The sequence below is a fragment of the Haliotis cracherodii genome, unplaced genomic scaffold (genome assembly GCF_022045235.1).
Source record: "Haliotis cracherodii isolate W230 unplaced genomic scaffold, xgHalCrac1.p SCAF_3, whole genome shotgun sequence".
NCBI classification, from domain to species: Eukaryota; Metazoa; Mollusca; class Gastropoda; order Lepetellida; family Haliotidae; genus Haliotis; species Haliotis cracherodii.
In genome coordinates this window covers 65,742,152-65,764,574 of record NW_027266286.1, presented here as the reverse complement: position 1 = coordinate 65,764,574, position 22,423 = coordinate 65,742,152, and the positions used below count along the sequence as shown (strand labels likewise).

Genomic DNA, 22,423 nt, shown 5'->3' with positions numbered 1-22,423 from the left:
GGATGAATGGAGGGATGAGGACAACATAAGGCCGGGAGTATCTTGATACCTTGGTCAGGTACTGATGGTAGATTATATTGATGTAATTTCATAGACACATACAGATCCTCAGAGTCTTAATTATTTCCGAGCAATCACAGAAAGAGGTGAGAGATATGTTACGGGGCGTTACAGTATTCAGTATTTTGCTGTAATAATAGAAATTTTTGGGGAATGTCACATGAAGACCCTCTAATATTAAATATGGTTACAAGCATTTGAAAGAAACTTAATCTCAACCCATCGGCATTACTAAGTTGTGTTAGTAGTGAGTGAGTGAGTGAGTGAGTGAGTGAGTTGGGTTTAACGCCGCTTTTAGCAATATTCCAGCAATATTACGGCAGGGGACACCAGAAATGGGCTTCACCCATTGTACCCATGTCGGGAATCGAACCCGGGTCTTCAGCGTGACGAGCGAACGCTTTAACCACTAGGCTATCCAACCGCCCTTGTGTTAGTAGGGTAGAGCAGGTATTTTAAATAATTTCAGATTAATTTACATAATGGCAAACGTGTTATATCTTTTCCAGGGAGATGTCTGCAATTCTGAACATCAGTATCGACATTGGTAATATCCAAGCCGTGGACGTGGACAACGGAGCAAGGTAAGTCAGCTATTCTACAATTGTTGCTCATGCTATCAACCACTGCTTGATCATGTACAGTCTTCCATTATGTAACTGGACTCTTACTAGCTGCGGCGTAAAACAACATCCATCCTCAACCATTGTAGTGCTGATTAGAGATACGTTACCATAGCTACCCGCTAACAGTATCATTATCAGTTGGTATGCTGTAAATGCTGACTGTGGCCATACCCTGCACTCCCTCACTCACCATGTGTCGTTGCAGCTCGTATTTCCGACTGAGTGCAAGAGAGTCAACGGTTCATAGAGATGACCTCAGAGCGTGAGTATATTTGTCATACAGACAACTTCATATATGGGCCAGATAAACAAGATTAAATCCTCATGTCAGGTTTGCACAAATGTTTACCTGAACCTTGTCATACACCTATGTGGAATGCGGGAACACAGAAGTTCAAACCTAGTTCAACGAAATGTCAAATGCTTTAAATAAGTACATCTCTACAGTAGCATCCTTAACGGCTACCTATACCCTTAAAGAGGTACGCTCTGCCATCTGTGCCAATTTCATATACAAATATAGACATTGTAATTGTGCCAGTAGACATGGTGTCTGTGTAATTATTATAATCGTCATTGAAAAAAAAGGGTTTTTAATTATTAAGTCTCAATTGTCATGAGCTGACATTTCTAGTTGAAAAGTCTAGTTCCTTTTAAATAATTTCCCTTGTTTGTTAGAAGGTACGTTCATAATTTTACTTTCTGAATATGTGACATCGAATTTATGGCATCACTGATCTGATTGAAGCCTCGTTAACTCGAGAGTTCGAGACAAGAGAAGTGTCGATATTAGATCATGGTGGCGATAAACAATCTGACGGGATCATGGATATACTTAAGAATTGACTTCAATATTTGTTTTGTGTTTATGGAGCTATGAAAGTGTAAAGCGCATTTAAATAGTATGCACACCTTTACGTGTATACCTCCATAAATTGAACGCAAGTCTTACAATTACACATGTCAACAATAATAATTTCACAGGCTGTTTATACAATCCTTAACACACAAAATTGTCAACAAGGAGTGATATCGTTCAGCGCAATGATATAACACAAGCCCCGCCCATTCAGTTATCAGCCAGTCAGGAAACAGTAGCGCGTTTGTTGACATGGTATAGTCCGATAGTTGACATAAAAGCAAAACAAATTACCACGGAATCACTTGCGATTTATCTATATAGCCTTAAACAATACATCGTGGTGAAGATGATCCAGCTAAAGAGGTTTCTCTGTACTTTATCTCAATTAACTGACATTATCCTCATGGATATGTAAATAAGATGTGCTTCCGGAATGTAGGATGTGTCATTTGAACCGTGTCCTTCTTTGTCCAGTAAAGTGAACAGCAACTACGAAAAGCTTCTAGCGGTGTTCTCCCGCTATCAGAACAAGTCTGAAGAGGTCTTCACGACACCCTTCATCGCACTCCTCGCCGTCGGTATTGCCGTTGCCGTCGTCTCCGTCATCACCATCATCGCTATCGTTTATATCAATCGGAAACGTAATCGGTGAGTATGCGCTTGTTTGGTACGAACAATTGCGACAGGATGGCTACTGAAAGGAGCAGCAAAGACGTTTGCAGTAATTTATGTTTTACGTAAATATAAATATTCCACGGGCATTTTTTCAAGTGATCTCATAAAAGTAGTTCCGGTAGGATGAAACAAGGGCTTTGAGAATGAGATTAGGGTAATGCGTATTATGGAGCCAATAGTGAAATAGGATATCATCATTGTATGTGATCATATCATCTGCTTCTACTATTTCAAATGTCTAATCGGATAAAGCATACCCTGAACTGGTCTGTTAACAGTCATTGCTGGGATTGGAAAACCAAGAGCTTATTGCATTCGTTCGTTGTGAAGAGTTTTGTCCCTTAGTGCAGAATCCAATGATCGTGGTTTTGAATTCAAGATTCGCCCTCAGTATGATTCTTGGTATGTCAGCGTTCCAGTGCTCGTAGATTATACACAATGTCGAACATCGAAAACTAGAACTAAGTTGATATAGCTGAAATACCCTTATAAAGCTGCGTTTCAGTGGAATGACTTTGAGTTGAGGCAGTATCCATGTCTTTGATTACCGACATGTTTGTTCCAGACACCACAAGCGTCTGATGACAAACCTTTCCAAACATGATACCATCTACGAAGCTCAGGCAGTGGAAGAAACCATCGGCGATGGGCAATCTGTCCACAGTCAGACCGGGTCCACCCAGGAGCTGCTGGAGGAGGGACCACATGCCAACGGTGACGCAATCGCAGTCCTTAACGAAGGCTTTGAAGACGATGACAACAACAACAATAAGGCTGGAGACGAGAATCAGGATACGCTGACCCAGTACACTCATGTCGAGGAGGAAGCAGAGGAGGGCGGGATGACGGAGGGTGTGATAGTTGACTTCGGTTCAGAGGATACCCCAGAACAGGAACATGTGGAAACTCAGGGCCTTCCTAACCCCGACTATGGGGATGGTGAGGAGGAGATATCCAACCCTGACTATGCAGTAGTAGTTAAGAAGGAAGCGCCAGAAACTAAAACTGCATTGCTGGTATTTGAAGATGAAGATCTCGATGAAGATGTTCACGAACACGTGGATGGTGAGAAGGACGAAGAGGTGCCATCTCGTGAGGGGGATCAGATTCTTGAACCACCGCAGGAGGATGAAATTCCACCGCTGCCGGTCAAAGAGGATGAAGATCCTCCTGACCTGAATGTCAATGAATCCATAGAGGATGAGGATGAGGATAGCGGAGACGGATTTCCCCCTCCTCCCCCGACCCCACCTCGGGTTAGGAAATCGGATCCTGAAGATGAAGAACCGTACGAGACACAAGATGAACCCGAGCCAGACTACGCCAAGAAGGTGAGATTCAGCGAAGTCCGTGTTCAGGTCATCCCCGACCCTAAGGACGAGGATGCCGTGGAATCAGGTGTAGGTGGGGAAGGGACTGAGGGGGCGGAGACAGACGAAGAAGACCATACCACAAAGGGTGACCGACCATTTGAGGAAATACAAAACCCAGCGGAAGACATTGATGAAGGTGATGGCACATTCATCATGACTGCGTTGTGAAGACAACGGTGGGTGTCGGAAGTGTAAAAACCTGATGCCGTTTGTCACCTGATACAGTGGTTGTGGTTACCATAGAGACGCTAACAGGAACGAATTGAGAACCAGCAGAAGACTTTTTGTCTGCGGTGAAGACTACAATATTTTGTATCAAATAACTATTTCATCATGACAGTATTTTGTGTCTGCAGCCTATACACGCCTAGGATTTAAACTAAGCTGCCTTGTACATTTGATAACATGTTTACCGAAGAAGTATGGTTTTTACTATAGCCATTCACATACCAAAGTCGATACACGTGAGTTTACAACTATACGATAGTTCTGAGTATACAAGTCTGCATAACAGTCAACTCTTCATCGCTGCAGCATAGTATTACATAACCCGTTGAGTCTCACCTCCTTATATTGATGTGTATCGTGTCTGATACGTCTACCTGAGATACCTACACAATCAGTAAGATCGTTCAGAAAGCCACCTCACCCTCATACCAGTGCATGCAAACCCCATCACTTATCGTTTGGCCAAAACCAGATAATAGCACTGTACGCTATGCTTTTAGCTTTTTTAATGTCACCATTGCGATTTCAATTTAATGACTATATCTGTCTAGGCATATCAACTGTCCTAACGAGTTACGGGTCAAATTCCGCTCGCCATTCTAAGTCATTGCATTAATAGACGAGAATAATATAGTTACCTGCATGTATACACACGAAAACTGGGTACACAAGAAAACCGCTTTTTGACAGCTGAATTAATATAGCTTCAATGGCTACATATGGTAGATAAGATGAACAGGAGTCTACACCGACATTCATTTCGACCAGATAGAAGTGTACGTTTCGACAGTTTTACATTTAATTCTCCAGTACATATTGATATGGGATGGAAGATCACGTGGCCAATTCTATCTAAAATGTCCACATTACCAGTGTACCAGTCTACCTGTATACATGTGGTGTCTTGGTTTGTTTGTTTGTTTGTTGTTTAACGCCGCACTCGGCAATATCCCAGCTATATGACGGCAGTCTGTAATAATCGAGTTTGGACCAGACAATCCAGTGATTGATATCATGAGCATCGATCCACGCAATGGGGACACGATGACATGCATCAACCAAGTCAGCGAGTCTGTCAACCCGATCCCGTAAGTCGCCTCTTACGACAAGCAAAGTCGCCTTTTACGACAAGCATTGTCGCCTTTTACGGCAAGCATGGGCTGCTAAAGATCTATTCTACCCCGGATCTTTGGTGTCGACTGGTGGGTCATTACCATCATGATTAAGTCTGATGACTGGCTATACAATGCATATTACAATGACCCTCACGTCTTCCAATTCTTTCAAAAACTGTTTTAGATGATACAATATGGTTTATGTGTGAAAACATAATATTGTTCAGAATTTAAATTTAGTTTTCTAATCATTGAGGAAATGATTATTCTAATGCAGCTGCGCGGATGCAAACTGTGAATCACGTGATCCCCTGGTGTTGACAAAGCAGTTAAATCGATGGGAAGAACTCCAAGCAGAGATCACCTGTAGATAACTGAATCCATATGCAATATATCAGGGTTTTTTGTGCATACACTGCATTGTCTCGTGGTAGAGTTCTGCACAGAGAGCGGTCGGTCCGGAGCTCGATCTCCGCCCGCGTCATACCAATCGGCGTATAAAGATGGTACTTTTTTATCCTTTCACCATGGCCTCATATCCCGAGTTGAATGTATGTACGACTGTACTGTAAAGTAAGTTACTTACGCTTTGTGGTCTGCCCACTTCAGACCGCCTCTGTGGTCTAATGGCAGACCGTCTGCCCCGAGAAAGGAAGGTCGTGGTTCTATCCCCGTCGGCATCATACCAAAAGGCGTTAAAAGATGCTACTTGTTTTGATCCTGTCAGACGCTCGACATTAAGGGGCTCAAAAAGGACTGGTTGGCTCGGAGTCAGTATACTGTGTCTGAGTGGGGTATTCATGTTAAACTGCAGCATGGAATCTCGGTGGGCTAGCATTAGTCCGGACTAGTACAAGCAGCCACACACACAGGCACGCACGTCTCTATGTGAGTGCAATAATCTTGGCCGCGACGTTACACCCCATTTCACCTCACCTCATAATGCATACTAGCCTCAACAAATGTGGTAAAGATTTTCTATACAAGACATAATTGTCATCTGCCATTCGGTATCAAGGTTGTGTATGAACGATCTATTCTTAAATTATGTATACCACTCAACAGAATTGAAGAACATCTGATTTTTCATATGACTATAGTAAATCTGTCATTTTGCATACTATGGCCAGATTAACGGTAGACATATGTTCTTTAACTTCTTTTGAGCAGTATAGAAAGACCATTTTGCTTATAAACATCAATGTTACGTTTTGTGGGGCGCTGGTTTCATCAAGGTGAGATTGAGTTAAAGTAGACATTCATTATACAACCTGTATCTACATGATATCACAGCAATAACTGTTGTATGGTCCCCCTCGCTTCATTGTCATCCATAGATGCTTATTCACAAATGTGTATTTTGTTATCAATGGAATTGGTTCTCAGGCACCGGTGATTTTTCAAATGTCTCTGCAAGGGCATGTGCATGCTGACATGGGCTAGAGAATTTAATACCTGCATTCTGTCAAAAACAAACCGTTGATGTGCATTTGGGTTGATCCGCTTGTGTACCGGAACATTGACTTGCGTGTGCGTCGTATATCTGCTAATGTGTCAATCTGCCAATGAAGGATAACGAGACAGTTCAGACCTGCATAACCATCCTAAACCATCCCCTCTCTCCTGGGGAGATACAGCGGGTGATGATGTATGTACTTGACGTGAAATATGCCAGTATCCAAAGTAATATGTCATTCCATCAATACTTTCACTTCCATCATTACATTACACACCCTATCACAACGCCATGTGTGAGGTAGAAGACCTCTCTTGGTGAGTTTGATGTTTATTGTGCTGCTCTTCCAGTAATTTTTGTTTGTTGTTTAACGCTGCACTCAGCAATATTCCAGCTATTTGACGGCGGCCTGTAAATAATCGAGTTCAAGTAACTATATACGCAGAAGCTTGTGAAAGTGTTTTATTCCCTAGATGTCTTGTTCAATAACTATGCCTTTATTAGACCTAGTACAGCGTCCACAACGAATAACTGAGATACATTAGTAGAACATTGGAAGTTTATCATCACCCGAAAAGCCTCTTTGAGCGGAGTCCACAGAACTTGATATCTATGCAGTTATCGCAATACATGCAGTTCTTTTCTTAGCCATCTTGTTAAGTACATAAAGTGGAAATCGGCCATTGGCGTATTGTGTCGTAAGTCTAACAAACACGTCACTCGATCTTCATACGTTGCAGATACTTTGTGACAATATTTGCCCAAACAGACAGTGTGGAAGTGAGCTACACCTCTTTTTGATGAATGCATCGCAATGTAGGAGGCAGATTTTGGACGATCATATTTTATTTCTCCTTGGTATTATATATACAGTATATCTATATCGTTGATGTGATATGTATATATGCATTATATATTCAGATAATATATCATTTGATTTTTACATACATTCTTGTTAAATAAAGTTATATAGAAATACAATGGTGTTATTTCAAATGGTAAATGTTTCCCCAAACCCTAATTGATAATCCTGTTTCTAATATACTCTAAAGCATACATGATATGCGAGGGTTTATTGATAAATTCTGAGCCTCACACAGATAGAATTGTGTAATAGTGTAATCTTTAGTTGTGGACATTAAATAATGTCACGGAAGTATATCCACAAACACTTGCGTCAATTGAGCAAATTGTTTCGCTGTGACAGTAAAACAGGCAGGGTTCTGTGGCCTTTGGAAAGTGGACTTGTTTGATGGACGTGCAGTGACCAAGTACTTGCAGAAAAGGGTCATAATAACAAAAACCATTGAAGATTCGAGTACAACAACCTGGAGTGGTGCACCTTCCTACGCCATGGTAAAGAGGAGGTCAGCAGAGTTTAAGCATGGCAGGGATACGACCCCCATCCTGGGAGGACGGTCGCATCAGCAACAGCAGAAATGATCCAGTGTATCCCCGATGTGGTGATAATCAACCGGCAAGTGTCTGAGCGTCATATTGCCAGTCAAGTTGACATTCCCCATGGGTGGGTACATTCCATTATCTCAGTAACCGTATAACGGAAAGAATCAAGTCTTTGAAGACGTTGGGAGAATATGAATACATGAAACTTTTCTATGGACAGCAACTTCTTTTATTCTTTGTCACGACGTTTCAGAGCTACTTCTTGCTCCTAACAAAGTCCTTCACCTAATGACAGAGTGAGTGAGTGAGTGAGTGAGTGAGTTGGGTTTAACGCCGCTTTTAACAGTATTCCAGTGATATCACGGCGTGTCAGCTTAATGTGGGAGGAAAGCCCGAAGTGATGCAGGTCTCAGACGTTTACCACTTCGGTGAAACCCACGAGCACGGGTATGGTGCTGACAAACCTAGAAACATAATCGGGGCGAACCGGGATTCGAACCCACAATCATAGGTTTCTGGCGTGCCCAAGGGACGCAACTCTGCACAGCGAATCGCGGCGCCTTAGACGACTGGGACACCCGTACCCCCCCCCCCCCCCCCCCCGCCCAAATGAAGGAGCAAGGATCAATTAGCTCTGAAATGCCGTGACAAAGAACGAAAGAAGTTGCTATCCATAATAAGTGTCATATATTGAAGAAAGTATCAGTTCTAACAACTGATAAAAATGCACCAGGCAAACCATGTTTCGTGATTATCCAGCTCTGTTTGAAGCTGAAACATAAAGATTCTTGCAACGACTTGTGACTATGGATGAAACCTGGGTTCACCACTTCCAAACAATCAAAACGGTGGAAGTGTTTGACATCACCACCACCAAAGACGGCAAATACTGTCCCATCACCTTGAATGGCCTCCGTGTTGTGGGATGCCGAGGATCCCCTCGTCCCGTTCCTTCTTTTTAGGTGAACAATTGACTTGCCCTTGCAAATGTTTTTTTGTGACAGGTGGACCAGTGGGGCAGGATACGCTCACCTTTTAAAGAATACCTCGAATCATCACTTTTTAATAGGGATTCACAAACACTTGCTTATGATATAGTCGGAATCGTGCAATCGCTTTTGGTAAAAATTTCTTATGATTATGGAAATGGACCTTTATCACCCACCTTATTCTCCTGATGAGGCTCGAACGATGACGTCATAGCAACTGTGGAGAACGTTTTGCACAGCCAAGAGAAGAACTGGTACGAAACTTGGGTAAAATTCATCCATCATCGTTGGGAAAAGTGTATCAACATGGATGGAGATTGTATTGAAAATTAAATAGTTTGAATGTTAATTTAGGTTTAGTCTTTCTGTGTAGGCTCAGAACGTACCAATCACCCTTACGTTAAGTCCGATACACGCATGTTCATGATAGCCTTTTACAACACCTTCAGTTTCAAATCCACATACCATTTTGCATATCTAATGACGACAAGTACAGATTACGAAAACCAATAACAACTAATATCTGTGAATTCGGTTTCTGCAAGACTTTTATTACAGTACCCGGTAATTGTCCAGACTGACGACATTGTTACAATCTCGTTTACGCTTTTCCCTACTCTCGACAAATAGGCATGTTACACTCTTCATATATTCCACAATCTGGGGGATGAATGTTCTATCAATTTCGATTTGAACAGTGAGTGAGTAAATATTGTTTTACGTCGCAACATTTTAAAGTTACCCGAAGCAATGCATGCAACTTCGCTATCACACGAATACACAAACGCTATGTGTTAAGACGTCACGTGTCTGAATCTAAATGATATATCACACGTCAGTGGTCCAAGTACCTCGCACAGATGTCTTCTATTGGCCAACCCTCACATGTGTCACATATGATAATGATAAGTTATCCCAATATGGATTAATCATGCATACAATAAACGTCATCGTAGTCTAGGTGATTTGTATCTCTGTGTAGTCGTGAATACCAATATATCCACATATGATGTACAGGTTATGTAAAATATTACTTACTGATTTCTATACCAACACAAAGACAATACGAAAGGAATGCAGGCATGCACTGATTGACTTTGCTTTCGTCCTAAATGCAGGATTTTTTATGTGTTGTGTCGAGAGGACGGAGTGTGTGGGATAACTTTTAAGTACAGGCCGGTTGACTGCGGTCAGTCGAGCGAGAACACGTGTTGCTAGGACACGTGTTGTTCGTGCACATTATACAGCAACGTCAGCAACAGCAACAGCTCTCTAGCCTGTATACAGAACTGTTCATCTATAACCACCAGATACCATCATTCAAACTTATACATGGGGACGTCACGCGTCAACTCCTACCAGTCGCCAGGTGATTTTTGTACGCATAGATTACATCATTTGAACACATTCCAGTGTTCATGGAAACGCTAAATTTTTACACGTATCATGAAAAGACGAAGTGATTGCATATATAGAATGATTTTTGGTGTCACAAGTTCTAGTGGTGATATTTAACACTGTCAGTTGTACATGCCGTTCACTAAGTAGTCCACACGGGAGTAATGGCGTCGCTGCCAGCTCTCGAACACACGTTTTCCAACCATAATGACGACCACGAGGAAGATGAACAGACCAATGGACAACGCCGATGCAAGAACAACCACCATTAAGTGACCCGAGCCTGCTTGAGAGGTCGACGCTGATTGGCTTAATGTTCCGTTCCCGCTATTGGAGTCAGGAGATGGTTTCGATACTGAAAGAGTAACATGGAAACGCTGATTAGTTTGCGAGCCCAGGACATCGTAAGTCTTATAATGATGATAAGGTACACAGAGATGGATTAATTTAACCTGGAGAATATTTTCTGACGTTTTGTCTCCGTAAGCAGGTCGGAATATTCAGTATCCACAGTTATGTCCTGAAGTTCAAAGGACACCATTTTGGATAAATTATATGTATAACACTTACAAATGCAAAAAAAACATTATGACAAGGTAAACATACAAAGTCAATACTTTGATACAGGCTACTGCCTAAGGTGGGTAGTCTGATGTTTTACACTTTAACGTCCTCAGAGACCATCTCTGGCGCCCCTTAGTGTTTGCATGCGAAGTGAGTACACAAATAACCAGCTCTATATTGTCTGAATATTATCACAAGATGCCTTGTTTTTTTCATTTAAGATTTGATAACATTTTCATTTGGCATTGTTTTAATAGTTGGAAAGAAAAGCATCAACGTACATCACACACAGTGTTTAATTCGTGTCTAAGATCGTATTATTAATATTACTACTTTTACAGGAACTTAACATGTGATGACGAATATTATCAATAGGAATTCCGTATCGTATGAAACATATGCTCCAATAAATGAGTTCTTTTACGTCTCATTCCTCAAAATTCAAGCATTATAAAGGTCGCCTTGTGTCGATATTTGAGTTTGATCCCCTTTGTTTTCACGGCAGTTATGAGATATTGAGGACCTATTGTGACCCGGAATCCCCATGCAGAATGTACCCTTAAACTATGAAATCAGATATGTATCTATGTTCTGTAACTGTTTCGAATTGTTCTATAACTTACAGATATTAGTTTCTTGTTCTAGTATTGCGCCCGCAAGCATCTCTTCCGCCTCTACAACTGCGGCATCACTACCATTACCTTGAGGGTTCGGGGCCATAGTCGACGATGTCGTTGTCGAGGACAATGTAGTTGTGCTTTTGTTGTCTGGCGTAGTTTGTGTCGTTGTAGAGGACGATGCAAGTGCTGGTGTTGTGGATTGTATTGTTGTCTTCTCCGTTGCTAGTGTTGTTGCTAGTGTTGTAGACGTTGGCGTGGCAGCAGTGGTTGCTGCTGTTGACAACGTTGTCTCCGATGAGGGATATTGTGTTGTGGACACGGTTGTCAAAAGCTTTGGTGGCGTTACTGTAGATTGTGTTGGGGTTGTAGATGACGTAGATTGTGACGTTGCTGCAACGGGTGTAGTAGTCCCCTGGGTTGTCGAATACTGCGTCTGTGGTGGTGTAGTAGGATTACTAGTTGTTGTAGATAATGTCGTTGTTGTTGTCGTCGTCGTTGAAGGTGGTGGGGGAGATGGAAACGTGTTATTGTTTACAAGGGGTGGAGGTGTTGGGTAGGAAGTAGTTCCACTAACGGGTGTGTTGCTGGTAGTCGATGTGGCAGCAGGCGTCTCGGGAGAAGTGGGGAAAGGAGGGGAGGCTGGTGATGGGGGTGGTGGCGTCTTGATGGTAGTCTGACTAGTGCTACCCGACTGACCCAGCGGGGGAGGGGTGGGGAAGGATTCACCAGAAAGGTTTGCATCGTCCGCAATCGGCACTCCTTTGTCCTTATCCTGTATTGCAGAAAGCGCAGGGGTTAAAGTAGAGTTATCTGTGACATTGTCACCAGGGACACCTCCTATTTGGCCACCAGGGGGCGGGGGAGAAGAAGAAACTCCTACACCACTCGCCAGGTCATGTATTCCTGACAGCGAAGGAGATAAAGTAGTGTTTAAAGTCGTGGCGTTTTCGCCGCCAGGGGACGAAGGAGAGGGAACGCTGTTACCGATCACACCGGCATCACCAATCTGAACTCCTTTGGACTTGTCCTGTAATGTATTCAATGTTGAGTCACTACTTACATTCTGCGTGATATTGCCTTGTGGTACGGGATTTGACTGATTAATTGTGCCGTCACCACCTAACAAAACTCCCTGACCTTCACCTTGAGAAGGTGACGTTGTGGATGTAGAAACACTTCCTTCCGGTGTGTCTTTATCTGCAAGTTTTTTAATTTGTTGATCAACCGACTGCTCCAGGTTTGTGGCTGCTTGGGAGGGAGTACTAGATGTTGCACCAATAGTCGTACCACCCGCTGGCGTGGTGGCGGTGTTATTGTTCGACACAGGAACATTGGAACCGTTATTTCCTTGTGTTGTTGTTGGGGTTGTGTTACTTCCGGTCGGTGAGCTCGTTGGTCCAGATGTGGATAAGTTAGGTGTAATTGCGTTAGGATCCTGTCCACTAAGTTGTGGGAATCCTTGAGGATTTCCTGCATCAGGGGCTGCTCTTTTTTTTCGAACAAGCTCTTCTGTGACTCGCTGTAACTGAAGCACAGAAGTAGCATCTGTCTCTTCAATGAAACCCACGCAGGCTTCCAAGGGGTTGCAGGTGAGCAGACGACAGTTTGGAAATCCTTCTGTGGTAGCGTTGTCGTACACTGCGACGTTACAGCCCTCTGGAAGGAGAAGGAATGCAATGAGATCTGCATAGACGACATATTTGGACAATAAATACTTCTCTGACATAACTGTGAGTAATTCATGTGAATGTTGTATAGCGCCAGTCAGCAAGATTTAAGCTACAATAAACTACGGTTATAACGAACTCAAAAGGACCACTAACTTTAGTTTGTTATAACCGTAGTTCGTTTTAAGCATATATACAGCATAACTTTAGCAAATAGTAGGGACAAAAAATCAGTTCGTTATATCCATCAGTTCGTTGTAAGCGTGTTCGTTATAAACGTACTTTACTGTATATGACGCCTGTCTGCAAATAATTCAGTCTGGACCATGCAAACCAGTGATTGAAAACATAATCAACGATCGACGCCCTCTGGCTAGGATGACAAGCATAATAAGCCAAACACACGCAGCCTGACCATCCGATCGACTTAAGACGACTCGTGCACCAAGCATCGATATCTCAGCCCGCATCCCCACAGCTGCGTTAGTAAATCGTTACGGAGTTTTCAACAAATGTTTGTTTGTTTGTTGTTTAACGCCGCATTCAGCGATATTCCAGCTATGTGACTGCTTATAATCGAGTCTGAACTAAACACTCCAGTGATTAGTATTGTGCACAACGATCCACGACGTCGGGTACGATGACACTTAATCAACCAAATCACCGAGCCTGACCACCCGATCCATTTGGTCACCTCTTTAACCCCAGCATAGCTGCTGGGGATCAGTTCTGATCTGGCATCCCTACGGGGATCAGCCTACGGGGATCAGCCTATGTAAGGCCAGGCAGTAAATACCAGTACTCAAGAACAAGCCCACTTTTGCCAACTGATTGCAGGGTTTGGTCTTATTGAAATGGCTTAAAATATATAAGGTGAGAGGGGTTTAAAATTTAACGTCGCATCGGCTTTATTTGTTTGTTTGTGTGCTGGTTAACGCCGCACTCAGCAGTATTCCAGCTATATGTCGGCGGTCTGTAAATAATAGAGTCTGGACCAGACAATCCAGTGATTGACATGAGCATTGATCCACGCAATTGGGATACGATGATATGCACCAACCAAGTCAGCGAGCCTGACCACCCGATCACGTAAGTCGCCTCTTAAGACAAGCGTAGTCGCCTTTTAAGGCAAGCATGGTTGCTCGCATCGGCATTAAAGGATGTAAGGAGGATCATGTGATATTCAAAGCTAGTGGGTTGTAATGGGCAGGTGGGTGTACCTGTTTCACAGCACGACGAACCGCATGTAATTACACAGTCCGCTCGCACACTATTCAGCTGTGTGCGGATACCTTCGCCGACTTGCCGAGCACTGAGTCCTGTTACAAGTATCCCTATACATTCTTCTGAATCATCGGACGCCCTTGCGCCAATTATACACACCAGGCACAGGACAGCGAGTCTTGGCATTGCTGAAACCATCAAGCACGTACATGTACATGGCATGGGTGCATGGTTATTGTTATATATACACCTGGAAGAAAGTTTAAGCACCGCCCCTTTTTCACTTTCATATATCGTGAACTTCCATGTATCTTTTAGAAATATCTACATTGGACACTACCTCATTTTGATGCATTAATACAGTTTGGTTATCTAGATGAGTACAGTGTCAAATTCAGAGGCTGCAAAGAAGCAGAGGAAAAACAATATAAAGGGTAGTGAAATACTATGCCTTTGTTATCATTAGATAATCGATTTCGATTTCTGTATTTTAATACGTGTCACGCTTCCAAACGAATTAGTTTCGTCGGAAGATATGATGTGAAACAAATCCATATTTTATAAGGAAATATATAGTGATCCATTCACATAATTTTCACCGCTCTTTTGCCTTTTACTCCCAATATAATCTGTTTCGTAGATAATCGAGACTGGTTATTCTCTGGCATTGGCGTTTTATATCAATTTAACTTACGGGTGTATACTTATTACGTATCTTTATATGTCTGTATTATTCGTCGAAGTGGGCATGTAATTCGAAGTTAGGGCAATACTCTTTCTGGGTGAGTGATTAGTGTTTACGTCGCGCTGGACACGTCAATGTATCAGTTATATCACGGTGTGTCAACATAATGTAGACGAAAAACTCGAGATGACTTTCAAGGCGAATTGCTGCGCCTTTGACACCAGGGCTATCCCAGGATTAGTCGAAGTTGAGGGTTCTCGAACTTCGAGGTTACACCATATCTATGTAAGTATCTACTCTTATACCACTGTGTCAGCTGCTTCTGTCACGTATATAACCAATGCTTACACTACAGCCACAGCCATACGCCAGCCTAGGGTAGAAGCACTTCCTGGTTCTTGTATGGATTGATTCCAGTTCGAATTGGTCCCAAACAACCGATGCTGGTCGTAAGAGTGAGTCAGTTGTACTTAATGCCGCTTTTAGCAGTATTCCAGTTATATCACGGCGTGTCAGCTTAATGTGGTAGGAAAGCCCGAAGTGATACAGGTCTCAGACGTTTACCACTTCGGTGAAACCCACGAACACGGGTATAGTGCCGACAAACGTAGAAACATAATCGGGGCAAACCGGGATTCGAACCCACAATCATAGGTTTCTGACATGCCCAAGGGACGCAACTCTGCACAGCGAATTGCGGCGCCTTAGACGTGCCCCCCGGCTCGCTGACTTGGTTGATGCAGGTCATCGTATCCCAAATGCGTAGATCGATGCTATGATGTCAATCACTGGATTGACTGGTCCAGATTCGATTATTTGTAGTACGTTCCACATGTAGTCGATAGTGTTGAGTGACCGGTGAACGCTCTGGTGGGCGGGCTGGCCACTCCATGCGTACAATAATGATAATGATGTGCAACGATTCTGTAACGATATGACCAAACAAAAGCTCCTCGTGTTCATGATGATGACTGCATGATTCTGTCCCCTATCACGAAACTGAGGCCCTACAGGGGTTTCCCAATCATTGTGTACCGAGATACATGATTTTTTTTTATATCTTTAGCAACCTTTGAGTAGTATAATCAATATATATCGCTTTATAATTAAATCCTTGTTGAGGGGCGGTCGGGGAGCCTAGTGGTTAAAACGTTCGCTCGTCACACCGAAGACCCGGGTTCGATTCCCGACATGGGTACAATGTGTGAAGCCCATTTCTGGTGTCACCCGCCATGATATTGCTGGAATATTGCCAAAAGTGGCGTTAAACCATATTCATTCACTTAAATCCTTGGTGTATAATAACTACAAATAATGTCAATACATATCTGCATGCGACATTAGAGGGGTCGATGACATATTGTCACAGAATAACAGTGAGTGAGTGAGTATGGTTTTATGCCACTGTTAGCAATATTCCAGCAATATCACGGCGGGGGACACCAGAAATGGGCGTCACACATAGCACCCATGTCGGGAATCGAACCCGAGTCTTCGGCGTGACGAGTGAACGCTTTAACCACTAGAATACACACACACACAGAATAACAATTCCATGTGTACACATATGAGCTGGTATATACATTGTGTATGTAAACTCAATACGCTTACTCCGAAGCAAGAAGTAGCCCTGAAACGTCGTTACGAAGAATATAGAAGTTGTTATCCATAAAAAGTGGCTCCATTTGTTGAGATTGGGTCGACCAAGACTTCAGTCCTGTGTTTAGTCTGTATTATCTATGCATGTTTAACATGGACAAGTGTGCCCAGCTGACAGTGTGTGTAGTTCACTGCTCTCGCTGACAAGTCACACGTTTCATTGATCCATCTAGCTCGTGTGTCGCCGTCACTAGTGGAATACCGGAAGCATGTGTTACCGCCAGATGGCGCCTGGGTTAATGATTTCTTTCTACCTGGACACACAAACGTACATCGGAAATCACTAACCTGCATGGAATAACGTCTCCACGCCGATATCCCTCCCCCAGTGTCATGTTTACATTTATGAAATGTATGGTTTCCCCAAACCTTTTTCATCTTTAGATCTATAAACCAAAACTACATGTTCTGGCGCAGTGTCAAAGAAGTCATACTATAAATCGACACTTCACAATCAACAGGAAGATGGAAACCACCGAAGGATGTGTACACGCACGCACGCGCGCACGCACGCCCGCACGTACGCGCGCGCACACACACGCACGCACGCACGCACACACACACACACACACGTACGTACATACATACATACATACATACATACATACATACATACATACATACATACATACATACATACATGGTTGATAAATGTCATTGTATCCCAATTGCGTCGTGTATCGATGCTCATGATATCAATCACTCGACCCGACTATTTACAGACCGTCGTCGTATAGCTGGAATATTGCTGAGTGCGGCGTTAAACAAACAAAAAAACAAACAAACAACATACATACATACATAAGGGAGAAGTACAATCAGCTCAGGGTTGTCACAATGCATTATTTGATTTTGTGTCATCGTACCCATACGGCGTGGAAACGTCCTCATGCTATCAACCTCTGGTTTGTTCGACCAAAACCCAATTGGCTACAGTGCCCTTTATAGCAACATTGGTGATTGAGCCGCAAAACAACATTATATCGCTCACACACACATCTTCATGTTATCATGCAGCAACAGTTGAATGCTGTTCAATGCCATATCACATATTTACACAGTTACACTAAGTATATGCCTTATACCACAGTTACACTAGGTATATGCTTAATGACACGGGTACACAAAGTATATGCTTAATGACACAGGTACACAAAGTATATGCTTAATGACACAGTTACACTAAGTATATGCCTTATACCACAGTTACACTAAGTATAAACTTAATGACACAGTTACACTAAGTATTTACTTAATGACACAGTTACACTAAGTATGTGCTTAATGACACAGTTACACTAAGTATAAACTTAATGACACAGTTACACTAAGTATATACTTAATGACACAGTTACACTAAGTATATGTGTTATACCACAGTTACACTAAGTATATACTAATGCCACAGGTACACAAAGTATATGCTTAATGACACAGTTACACTAAGTATATACTAATGACACAGGTACACAAAGTATATGCTTAATGACAAAGTTACACTAAGTATATGCTTAATGACATAGTTACACTAAGTTTATGCCTTATACCACAGTTACACTAAGTATTTTGACTTCAATACTTTTGGCGTATAATCGTAAAAAACCTGAGTCCAAACTGATATGATAAAATCACAGACTGCTTATTTAATGAGTAACACATAAAACTGTTGACAACAGCACGAAATCAGGGACATCGTTCAGTACAATAAGCCCCGCCCATTCCATTATCAGGCAATCAGAAACAGTAGTTTGTAAGTGGGAGCGGCCTATTTTTTCGATTTATGGAAACATTAATTGGTTAGCCAATCAAATGCCAAGGAATCGCTTGCAATCTATTTATGTGCCTAATGACACAGTTACACTATGTATATGCCGTATACCACAGTTACTAAGTATATGCCTTATACCACAGTTACTAAGTATATGCTTTATCGCGCAGTTACACAAAGCATATACTTTATCACATTGAACACTAGTTATATCATTTATCACACAAATTTCACAACAGCGGTGTCAAATCATGTGTGTGTATCCAATGTCCCAGGACAGTATTTCAGTATGTCTAAAGCACATAACATACAGAAGGGCTCAAATAGCCGTACGTATGTAAAATGCATATGCTCATATATACAGACACACTGCCCCATACAATGCCGTTTCGTTCACATGTGATTACCATTGCGACAAGGTGTAATCTCTCATACTTCTAAGAGGGAGGTGATGTTCTGTGTGTTGTGTTTGGATGGTAAGTCTTGGTTTGGTTTACGTGGTATGGTGTATTACTAAATCAGAACTTAGCAGGTATATGGCCTATCTGATGTTTCAATAACAAGTTATTGTACATGTTTTACGTACCAGAAGACAATCTGACGGGCAATTGAAGGCATGCACTTGACAATTGGATATCAAAACGTCGCCGAAACACTGCAAACTTAAGGTCCAAAACACAACTATGATATCCGTGTAATATTCATCACCATCGAATAGCAATTTCTTGCTTGTTTCATTTTAAGCCTCCTTTAAACATGAGTGTATATTTTCTTTTGCCAGGCAGTTTATTTCGTTACATTCTTATCCCACAACAGAATCTTCGACATTATAAACCGGAACATCATAATATCTGTACGTTTGGGGATTTCCAGGCCCAGAGAAGAGCATTTCCTAATATCAGTTATGAAGAACAGTATAAGTACTTAAAACGGCCAAATCGTTTATGAGAAGAAATGCCTTTTGAATGATATCCGGGCAAGCTAAGACAGACAGAAGGTTCTGATGTACCTGTTACCTTATCACTAAATGATGTAAGAAACATTCAATCAACGACTGACATATTCCTCAAAAGAATACAAGCATGTACACAACACAACATAGAAAATAAACCTTTAGGTAGTGTTCCAAAATCTAATAAATAAATCAGGTCGAAGAAATGATAACGGACCATTTTGTCACACGGGATATGGTAATTTAACAAATGGGGAAACCCGTTACAAATCAGTGTGAAAGGTATCCAGTGTGTAGGTATAAACCAGAATTAGACTGTCTGTGTTTGACTGATACCAACACTAAATGAACAGGCAAGGATAAACTACGGCCGACAGGCGGATATACAGGGAACCGGAAGTGTTTCCTAATACTTGAGTGAGTGATTGAGTATGTTTTTTTACGCCGCTTTTAGCAATATTACGCTGGGGAAACACTAGACATGGGCCCCTTGTACCCAGGTGGGAAATCGACCCAGGGCCTTCAGCTTGACGAGACAACGCTTAACGTCTAAGCAATCTCACCGCACCTTTAATACTTAAACATTAGCAAGTCTTTGACCGAAACTGCTTCTTCGGGAAAATAAGGCTTTTTAGTCTGGATAAAAACTGTCACGGGTCACAGACGACCTGCTGAAATTTAGATTTCTGTTTTACAAATCGTAACTTTTCACTCATTTATCCATACATATATTGTCATGTCAGTTCAATACCTGTAAGTGTAGAATAAGGGGAAGTTATCACACACTTGAACATGTCTTATCACTTTCATTCCAATATCGCAATGGTGTCCCGCAACTTTAATTTGACATTGTCATTTGCCCTCTTATCGTGCCTCGTCCTTTGACATTTATTTTTATTTCATTTTAATCAATAATTAGATCAAATCTACACATGCGAAATATATCAAATGGAAATAATTTTACCCTCTACACAATTCTATTGATTATACCAGGGAGTCTATATACATCTTTATACTTATAAGGGGCATATATTAATGCGACAGGACATGTTAATGTCGGCGACATGTCGTGTAGCCCAATGTGTTATAGATTGTTACAGCACAGACGGTCATGTGACCTACAGGTAGGGGATGAGCTATGCTGTAATATTACATGGTTATTAGGGGAAGAATGCAATCTATCAAAGTTGTCATGTTTGTTCATCAATGCAGCATATCGTTTGATACGGAGGAAAATAAAATAACACTTAGAAATTGCACAGATTATTACTTAACGCCCTCATGAATTTTGAATAGTTGTTCGCATCAACCGGGAATATATAGTTAGATGACAAAATTAAACGAAACGCTTTGAAGGAAAGAACTGACATAGATTGAGTCATTTGTTTGACATAAAAACATTTGCCTTAAAGAGATCACACACTATTTGGCAATTTAATGACACGTTGGATTTTGTTCATGAAGCAATCATATTGAATTTAAAGTAACGGTATCATATGGGATATTAAGAAAGATAGGTTTGCAAATATCATAACTTCTTAGTCTTACATATTCACAATTTATTAATATGTTTGAAATATAATACCCCTGACAAATGTTATCATTTTGACGAGATATTCTTCTATGAACATTGGTAAGAATGCACCGTGGGAACTTACTATATTTAGCCAATTGTTTCGCCATATATGTTATGTGTGCCTCGTTTTACAAAAAATGTACTCTCTGTTATGTTAGGATTATTGCGAAAATTATTTATACATAATATCTGATTATGTATGTTTGTGTCCTGTTATCCAGTGACGACCGATTGGTATGACTTTTACGTTAAAACATATTAATATTTTGCTCTAATGTACATGATTAACGTCAATTCTAGACATGAAAAGACGTTTCACAGACGTATGCCATTGATTTTAAGAGGTATTAAGTCTATATTCTCATAACGCTTTATCGCTTAACTTATTCAGTCATTTACAAATGACATGTTGACTGAATATATTATGTTTATTAACAGTTCAAAACGAACTCTCTATTACATACATCATTCTGAATTAATTTAAGTTGAAACACGGTGTATATTCGACTTGTCAGTATTATAGATTTATAATATAAACATGTGACACGCGTTAATGTGGTTACCTGAATGTGTTTACAGATCCCCGTGCGATGGAGAATAGCCCCAAGTGCGGCTGTAGAACCGATAGGTGATGGCCTTCCTGTGTACACTCCAGATATAGTATTTGTTCAGTTTGGTTCACTCCTTCCCTTTCTCAGTCGGTGTGAAAATGGCGGTAACTATCCTTCCACGGGATGGTGACGACCGTCGAAAACATACTCATGACGTGAAACTACTGAAAAGTTTTGATCGAACTTTTCCCATCTGTCACCAACTTCCCCGCTATGACTGATGGGAAGCGATCGATTTGTCGTCTGCTCGTGACGTGGCGCCCCCTACACCTGAGTCACTCGTACCTGTGTCGTCTGCTATCTGGGGGTCAGAAGTCAAGACGACTTATCGGAGTGAAAGGAACGGCGTTGCGACAACCCGCCCGGTAACAAGAATCTACATCAACAGATCGATAGGGGGACGTCAAACTGTACTGAACAACAAGAGATACCTTCACATGGGCTAATAATTCACACAGATAGGATGATATTACCAACAATATCAAGACACGTATCGACACTTATTACGGCCATCACCATAGACAAATGGTCTACTTTATACACGATATTCATATTAAGTGAGTGAACGGGTATAATTTTACGCCGCTTTTAGCAATATTACAGCAATATCACGGCGTTGCACACCAGAAAATGGGCTTCACACATTGTACCCATGTGGGGAATCGAATACTGAATGTAATCTAAAATTACGATTGAGATGAAGGTTTTATCTAAATCAGCAGGGAAGCATTACATTTAGCTTCTTTCTTAAGCAAATATACCTCAAAATTGGCTTGCATAAATGCATATTCAATAGTAGTCAAATGGACATCCTGTGAAGCTCCCGATGTCGATCACTGAATTGTGCTGTCCAGATACGAGTATTTACAGACCGCTGTCATATCACTGGGAAAGTGCTGAGTGCGGCGTTA

General features: G+C 41.6%; 2 protein-coding genes across 6 annotated transcripts in view; one reads left to right on the top strand and one right to left on the bottom strand.

Moving 5' to 3' along the window:
• LOC139473742 (protocadherin-like wing polarity protein stan) overlaps nucleotides 1-7,373 on the top strand; it is a 51,790-nt gene extending 44,417 nt beyond the window's left edge. For all 4 annotated transcript variants that reach the window (XM_071256469.1, XM_071256470.1, XM_071256472.1 and 1 more), the window contains exons 23-26: nucleotides 570-644; nucleotides 892-948; nucleotides 2,023-2,196; nucleotides 2,789-7,373. In XM_071256469.1, coding sequence (XP_071112570.1) covers nucleotides 570-644; nucleotides 892-948; nucleotides 2,023-2,196; nucleotides 2,789-3,764 — 1,282 coding nt within the window. In that variant the 3' untranslated portion in view covers nucleotides 3,765-7,373. The remainder of the gene's footprint in view (nucleotides 1-569; nucleotides 645-891; nucleotides 949-2,022; nucleotides 2,197-2,788) is intronic.
• A 2,479-nt stretch (nucleotides 7,374-9,852) lies between these two features.
• On the bottom strand, nucleotides 9,853-21,710 carry LOC139474828 (uncharacterized). 2 transcript variants are annotated; one of them, XM_071257971.1, is made up of 4 exons: nucleotides 21,465-21,710; nucleotides 14,258-14,449; nucleotides 11,374-13,026; nucleotides 9,853-10,541 (listed from the first exon to the last, which is right to left on the bottom strand). In XM_071257971.1, the coding sequence occupies exons 2-4, from the start codon at nucleotides 14,445-14,447 to the stop codon at nucleotides 10,309-10,311; spliced, it is 2,076 nt and encodes a 691-aa protein (XP_071114072.1). In that variant the 5' UTR covers nucleotides 14,448-14,449; nucleotides 21,465-21,710; the 3' UTR covers nucleotides 9,853-10,308. The 2 variants fall into 2 exon arrangements, with proteins under 2 accessions (XP_071114072.1, XP_071114073.1); XM_071257972.1 differs by having other exon boundaries at nucleotides 11,452-13,026.
• Nucleotides 21,711-22,423: the final 713 nt, after the last annotated feature.